Here is an 8,253-nt window from a genome sequence, read left to right on the forward strand (position 1 = left end):
GTGTATAGAATATTTCTGCATGCTTCTTCTCTAGTGGCACTAAGGTGTGGCCATATTGCAGCAGCCACGTTCCACTGCTTCTTTAATACGCAGACACATCCTCTAATTGCAATCAAAAACACAAAACAACATATGTCAGGCCCTCAGAGACCGGCGGCGGCGTGTCCAGCAGGCTCCTCAAATGATGAGTGATGCTTGACAAATGAAGACGAGATTGGCTCCATAAATTATCCTCTCTGTACAGTCAGCTGTAACGACTGTGATCGAGGGAAAGGAGGGTGATGGTGTGGATGGGTAAAACAAGAAGATGGATAGAGAATGGAAGAGAAATGGAGGAATATAAGGAAAGCAGGAAGTTTGCCTCAAAGCCTTATTCATGATGTGTAATCTGAATAAATTTTTTTTTTTGTCAATCATAACCAAAGAAACTGCTCTTTCACTCTTTCAAAAGATCAGGTCATTGCACTGTTACATACAACATATTGGTTTTTCCACTGTGCCCCGTACTGAGGGAGCATATAACACCAAACTTCCTTTAAGAAATATCACATTTTAACAGTTCCTAATGTGTCCGTAACACGTCACTCTAGAAACACTAGACAAAGGCCGTCATATGTCTACAGTCCGACCGTCAATACAGCATCAATATCATCCATAAAGATAAACTTTTTGATGATTTAGTCGCCTTAACTTGCTACAGCATTCATTGTAAGTGGGAGAAGGCTGTGGAAACGAGAGGCAGACCGATAATTAAGATTTATTTTATTGGTTGGTGGATCTGCTGAATTACACAGACTCATTAATGCTGTTTATTCACCCTCTATTATTGCCTTATAAGGCACTACACAAACAGTGAAAGGCAGAAGGTTTGAACATCTTCAATAACTGATAGAACTTATCAATACAGGTTTGTATTGTCACGCCTCCTTTATACGACACGGATGCAGTAAAAATACAAAAGTATAAACTAACGGAAAAAGACACTACAAGTTATCCATCTCAGTTAACATTTATATTTTATTTATTTAAATTAACTTCAATATAAACAATATTTAAATAATGTTTTTGTCGTGTCAGATACTGACAAACGGCAACATCCAAGATTACATAGTCTTGAATGACAAACAAATGGATAAATGACAAACAAGACACAATATACACTTTCAGGTACATAACATATTAGCTTACTTTTAACGAAGCAACTGTTAGCATAAAAACATGCACTTGAGGAGACGTCAGACATCAAGCAGCAACATCGCTGTTCATCACATGAACAATATTGATGTGGGTGCGAGCCTCCCGCAGCCTCTGTTTCTGGACACTGTGATGAACGCCGTAGCTAAAGTAAATGATCAGGCCTGAGGAAAGATGGGTTCATTTCAGATCTCTCCGCAGATTGTGCACAAACCTGAAAGAATAAACTACAATGTCCTCACCTACTGCCATCCACACCGCATAGCTGATCCAAGTTTCTCCTCCCAGCTGAACCATCAGGTAGGTGTTGATGAAGACACTTAAAACTGGAATTACAGGCAGACAGGGAACCTACAAAACAGATCAACTCATGACTGGTTCTCCCACGTCAAAGCACTGACAGTATATATAATGGACACAGCTTCTGGGTCTGAAGTGAACCCAACGCGTATCCTAAACATGCAAACAGCATGTAATCGCCAGAACTTTGAGTACCGTTTTGAAGTCTCGAAAGAAAATGTTTAGCATTTTGGATATATGGTTTCTTAGTTTCTGCTAAATATGCACTTACAGCCAGAAGCTCTACTGCTCATTAATTGTGAGGTCTAGTTTTAAAATATCTTTGTGTCATTTGGGGTCCTTTCAATGAGCACATAACGTCTTTGCCACAAACGTTCGGTGTCCTGCAGCAGCCCTTTAGTAAAACCCACTGACTGACCCACCTAACATCCTCTCTCCCATTGGAACTGGAAATCCTCAATGCCTACCACCACCACTCCTCCAGTTTACCATGAAAGCAGCTCTGGTTGCGCTCTGCGGTTGTCTCCAGATGATAGCGACAGCGAAGACCAGCGCCAGCATGAGGACAGAGACGAGCAGCACGCTCCACGACTCTCGTCTGCGGAGGGAGAACACTGCCTCGGACAGCAGCGCGCATAAACCGATCACCAGGAACACTGCAGAGGAATCCCAGCCGTCAGGAAAAACTCTTGTTTGTGTTTGAGTTTCAGTAACTCTGGAAAGTTGCACTGCTGGAAAACCATGATCAAAAAGTATGATATGACTTACAAATGACAACAGTGACTACGTTGACGTTTTTGGAGGTGCGGCGGGTGGGTCGAGGCGGAGGCCTCAACAGTGCTATTAGAGTAAACGGTTCCGACCGGTGGATGAAACCGGTGTCTTCTTTGTACCTGAGAGAACAACAAAGTCATCAGAGAACAGTAAATAACAAAAAGGAAAATACCAACAAATCAAAAAACTGCAACAACAAATAAAAAACACAAATACAATCACAAAATAAAAACACTACAGCAAATTAAAAAATAAATACATCACAAAACACAAATAACATCCTCTTTGCTGTTGTGATTTTGTTGGTCAAATAAGTTGTTCCTTTGTCTGAAATTCTATTAAATTTTAATATTGTGGCTTTTTACTGAAAAGATATCCTTTACATCGAGCGTACATACCTCAGTACAAGAATACACACTGCAACCAGACTGTATGCAAAGATGGTCCCGATTGCACTCATGTCGACCAGCGCCTTTAAGTCAAATAACAGGACCATGAGAGCTGCGAAGACATCCAGATATGTTACTGAGCAAACTAGAGTCAGTGGAAGGGGCCTCAGAAAAACCTCACTTCTTTAAATGAGTCTGTTTTACCGGCCGCAGCTCCTGAAGACAGCGTGGCTAAGACCGGACTCTGTCTGGAGCTCATGTAACTAAGAGGCTTGAAGAGCAGGCCATCCCTCGCCATTGCGAAGAGCACTCTCGGCATTGGAAACATGACTCCCAGCAGACTGTAGAAGAACAACAGCGCACAATCAGGTTAGACATTCAGTTCTGCCAAGCAATCAACAGATTTAACACAAAGATAACATTGTCAGAGTCTTGTAGAATATACTTGGAGAGGTCAGTTTTAATGAAAAGATGCTGCTGATTTCATTGTAAAGTCCAGAGGTTTTTCCAGTTTGATCCATACTACAGGCTAAAAGTCAGAAGAACTTGGCCGCGCTGCTTTGATTTTGACCCAGTGCCAACATGCAGCGAAATAACTTTATGTGTGAGTTTTCCCACATTCACAAGAAGGCCCAAATAAAGAACAACAAAGTCATAGACAGTGTTTATAAAGTTTCTCCTCACCCTTTACTCCCAAAATTGGGAGTTTTTTCAAGGGAGTCCGGTGATATTACAGTTACTAGTTCAGTGGCCAAATCAGTTGAAACAGACCGTGTTCACAAACATCAGGAAAAAGAGCCCAAGCGTGTAAATGTACATTACAGGGAACTAAACAGACAGTGTGTTTCTGTGGTCTTACAGGACATCAGTGGAGTAGTCATTTAATGCAGTCCAGGATTCATTAGCATTTACACTACAAAAGATATGTAATCACATTACTTACTTATTGCCAAAGTAAGTAAGTAAGTTTGTTATCTGTGATGTGAAAACATCAGATTCCCACACAGTCAGACAGTAAAAGCATCTTCTGTAGGACCAGGACCTTGTTGTGAGTGCACATAGGGATCCCACAGCCACAGCGTACTTCGCAGGCTCCCAGCCGACATACTCAAAGGCCACAGGTAGAGGGCTGTGGCTGTCGATCAGATAGTAGGGCATCAGAAGCGTCAGAGCAGCCGACACGCCAAAGTAGGCCAGGAAGCAGATGAGCAGGGACGCCACGATCCCAAGAGGTATGGCTGTCTCTGGGTTCTGCACCTCCTCCCCTGAAGGAGCACAACGTTAGCTTTTCTTTCCTGTTCCAGTGGTTGAAAAAATGTTTTTATTTCAAGTATATGAACAGTGTCTAATTTATGGCTGGATTTTCTGATTTTTCAGTTTGATCTGAACCAAAATTACAGGCGTGAAACCTGCCTCAGACCATTATAATAATCTGCAAACCAACAATCGAGAAGTAAATGTCGTTTTATTAGGGCCAACAGAAGAGCAATTACTCAAATTATTAGGGCTGCCCCCTAATGGTCGACTATACTGTTGTTGTGGATGAGAAGAGCTGCAGTGTGCACGGCTTTATAAGGTTGCGTCTGCATTGCGGTTTTACTCCGTGATCCACGCATCTTCAAAACCCACCTCAGCCTTTCAGAGGTAGAGTGTCTTCAGAGTGTTGCCTGCCAGATGTTGTTTACTTGTGTAAAAAGGAAAAGCTCCTCTGACTGACTGGCTGGCTGGCTTTTGGTCTGCTGCCACAATGTTGATCTAGTGTGAAAGTCTATCTAGAGCCTGCATGCTATATTTTATTTTGAAAATTGACGGGAATCTATGCTGATTCTGTACTTGACTTCCTGTTTTTTTTCGTAGGTTTTCGACTCATCCACTACGGTACCTGTTGTGGCGATGCAGTCAAATCCAACAAAAGCGTAGAAACAGGTCGCTGCTCCTGCTAATGTGCCATCGAAGCCGAAGGGAAAGAAGCCCCCAACACCAAAGTCAGCCACGTCAGTTTCATTCTGCGTCAATGAAAGGTTCCTGTGCAAAGAAAAATATATCTTCATTGATCACTTTCATTCAGAGTAATCATGTAAACTCTCATATGTTCTCCATCATTTACTGTGGTTCTGCCTCCGACAGCCTCCTTCTTTAACTCGTAGTGATATTTGCACGTATCCAAAATCCTGTTGATGTCCAAGTCTTTCATAGTGTTTAACAGGAGTGTTTGTCCTTCCGACCAGAAACGTGGGCTTTTTATTTGGTGTTCTTAGAGTGTTTTTACAGACATGTATCTGTTAGTATGTAATATTTCTGAAAGGGAGTTTGGTTTAATATTGTCTGAAATGAAAAACAACAACATGTAACAGTTTAATAAACTGAGGTTTATCGTGAAAGAGCAAATTTATTTGCGAGGTCTGAAGGATAATTTGACACTTTCAGGTGTTAAATGAAAGTTCTCTTTCTATACTAATCTTACACCTTTTTTAACTGTAACTATGTATTTGTTTTTATCACTACAAACATGTTTGTATAAAACAATGTGTGTTTTAATTAAAAAAAAAGTATGACATCTGAGACCTTTGGTGCAAACTCTACTGATCACATTTGAAACACTTTGATTTAGACAACCCAGATAGAAGAAATACCTGGGCATCAGTTACAGCAAATACACTTACTATTTTGAGCTGTAAAAATGATTTGAGCCAATTTAAAATATTACATACTTCAGTGTGCACCTTTGTTGAGGGGATATGTTGGTCTAAATGTATTAAATGCAATTGAGCTGACTTTTTATAATATAATGTAATATAATCATTTGAATTAGCACAAGTGTAAAAGCAGAAATCTTACTCCATGTGTCGAGTTGCATTCAGGATAGTCTCCTGACTGATTCGCCAGTTGTTGAGGTCTCCTTTTATAAAACCAGAAATTATGATAAAAACCAGCACAGTTATATTCACTGCAGTAAAAACAGTGTTTAGGACCGCTGACTCCTTCACACCGTACGCAAGAACCCCTGAAAGTAAAGAAGAGGCTGTAAAATATATGCAACTGAGTTCCAGCTTGTAGAATATTTTCCATTTTCTTTTACAGACCAGCGAGCAGCATAATCAGCCCAGCAGCAAAGAAGTCTGGGTACGGAGCCAAGCCAGGGGAGTCCATTGGTGTGTGTTTTTCCAGAGTTTTAGCAATAACGTTGTCAATGAGGTCATCAAAGGTCCCTGTCCAGGCTTTCGCTACACTGGATGCTCCTGAGAAGAACAAAACATTGAAAAAATCATTTTTTACAACCATTGTCCAAATTAACACCAACAAAAGGTCATTTTTACTACTTAGCTGATCAAATATTACGTCCATCATTATGTGTGTTGTAGGTGGAAAAATGTTTATTAATCCCCTAAATCGGCAGTGTATCACAGAAGTCTTAAAATAAATTAAGCACATTTAAAGCTATAATCGGTAACATTTCCTCATTAAACAGTGTATAAACACTCAAGCCATATTTTATATGTTGTTAAGTTATGTACCTACATTATCAGTTGTTTCTAGCTTGTTTCAGCTCACAGGAATTTGAGCTTTAGTGGCAGACAAATAATAATAATCATCATAAAACAATAAGAAAACAGGGTTTCATCCACTTTCATCCACTAGAGATTAAATTGCTAATACCGGATCAAAGAAACATGCAAAGAACAATAAAAATAGGAAAACAGTGGCCGACAACTTCTGCTCAGTGAACTACAAATTAATGCAGTTCCAGCTTTTTTGTCTGTAATATCTTAAAATGCCACAGGATGGCGCCAAAAAGCCACACCAAAATAACCTGTGATACCCTGCTTTGGTCTTCAATTTGGACTACAGCAGGGACCGGGGGAGAGGGGGCAAGTAAAGAGCACTAAAATCAGGCCAACATCGATTAATCGGAAATCATAACATTGTGTTAGCCTTAATATATTAATTCATTAATTTTCTAATTTATTTTTATTTCCTACATTGTCCATTCAGAGTAAAATGTAACATTTTCACCTTTTCTAAAACAGGTCATGTGGCAACTTTTAAAACATTTACCAATTAATTTGCTACTTTCTTTCATGTTTTGTAAGAAAGAGTGTGAGTGAATTAATATATAATACACATCTAACATAACAGAGGTGGTAAAAGTACACACATTCTATACTCCAGAAGAAGTACAGATAGTAATGTAAAAAAAGACTCAAAAGAGAAATACTGATTCTTTACTCAAGTAAAAGTTCAAAAGTACAAATACAAATACAAATAGTATTATTAACTGTTTTTAATTTGTTTTCAAGATTCATGTTTTTCTGTAAAATAAGTATTATTTATTTCAAAACTTAAAATTGGACTTAAATTTAAGTGTGTTAAGTTTTGAATTGACACTAACTATTTAGTATATGCATTGGCATAACTGCTCAGAGGAAAGGTGTGCTTTACTCACCGATAACGTAGGACAGCAGCAGGTTCCAGCCGGTCACAAACGCCCACACCTCTCCTACAGTCACATAGCTGTAAAGGTAAGCTGAGCCCGTCTTGGGGACCCTGGCTCCAAACTCAGCGTAACACAACCCTGCGAAGACCGAAGCCAAAGCTGCAACCAGGAAGGAGATGATGATGCTGGGGCCGGACACTTCTCTGGCCACCTCTCCTGACAGCACGTAAACGCCGGCTCCCAGCGTGCTGCCCACACCCAGACCCACCAGGTCCAAGGTGGTCAGGCATCTGCAGAAGTTGGACTCCTCGCCTTCTGGCTCCAGAGGCTTCTTTCGGGTCAGGGTCCGAATGAAACGTAACACTTTGGCACAAGTGATTCTGAAGCCAGCAACACTAGAATTATCAAAAGAAAAGTACAGAAATTAAAAGATAAATGCAAAACTGGTGTTAATGAAATATTGTTTGACTCACAAATTGTGAGCATCATTAAACTGTAAAACCTCACAACACATTTTAATAAAAGAAGTAAGTTAACATAAATTACAGGTAGTGTAATAGTTTGCTTTAGTGGAAGAAGACTGAAGCATTTAAATTTATTCAGATAAATTCTGTTAACACTTTTTTTTAGGTAAGTTTGGAGAAATACTGCATATAAGTGTAATGCTAATTTTGACTTCAGTTAACTAAATGGAAGTGGTACAATTAACTTAATTTTACCAAGTTACTGTAACAAATACTGCTCAAATACCTTTCATTCTTAAATTGTTGTTAAACAGTTTAAGCGATCGTTGCCCTCTAACAGTTTGAGTTGAACTAACTATTTTACAGTATCTGACCCATGTTAAAATGTCCCTCTGTGGTTAAACCTGGCTGAAATAACTCATAATCTTAATTAACTCAGTAAAACACAATAAAATCAATCGTTATGATCTGAAGGGCCTCAGCATGCTGTTGAACAAAGCTCTGTCGCAGATAAAGAAACTGTACCTGTTAGCTGTTTCCATGCCGGTGTGCTCAGACTGCCGTCAACATTTGGAAAAATGAAAAACCAGCTTGTGTGCTCTGCGGCTGCCGGTGTGAGATGGACAGAGAAAGACAAACAGAAGACAAACACTTGTTTCTCCTTCAGTCAGCAGATTGCCTCCAGCCCTGCTGCCTG

General features: G+C 39.8%; 1 protein-coding gene across 1 annotated transcript; it reads right to left on the reverse strand.

Moving 5' to 3' along the window:
* Positions 1-999: 999 nt before the first annotated feature.
* LOC118328999 (cationic amino acid transporter 2-like) lies at positions 1,000-8,253 on the reverse strand. The gene is made up of 12 exons (XM_035662930.1): positions 8,082-8,253; positions 7,102-7,472; positions 5,741-5,896; positions 5,496-5,661; positions 4,540-4,682; positions 3,700-3,922; positions 2,862-2,998; positions 2,667-2,769; positions 2,263-2,387; positions 1,984-2,150; positions 1,437-1,545; positions 1,000-1,358 (listed from the first exon to the last, which is right to left on the reverse strand). The coding sequence occupies exons 1-12, from the start codon at positions 8,096-8,098 to the stop codon at positions 1,243-1,245; spliced, it is 1,833 nt and encodes a 610-aa protein (XP_035518823.1). The 5' UTR covers positions 8,099-8,253; the 3' UTR covers positions 1,000-1,242.

The sequence above is a fragment of the Morone saxatilis genome, unplaced genomic scaffold (genome assembly GCF_004916995.1).
Source record: "Morone saxatilis isolate NCDOM2014 unplaced genomic scaffold, NCSU_SB_2.0 Contig19, whole genome shotgun sequence".
Taxonomy (NCBI): Eukaryota; Metazoa; Chordata; class Actinopteri; family Moronidae; genus Morone; species Morone saxatilis.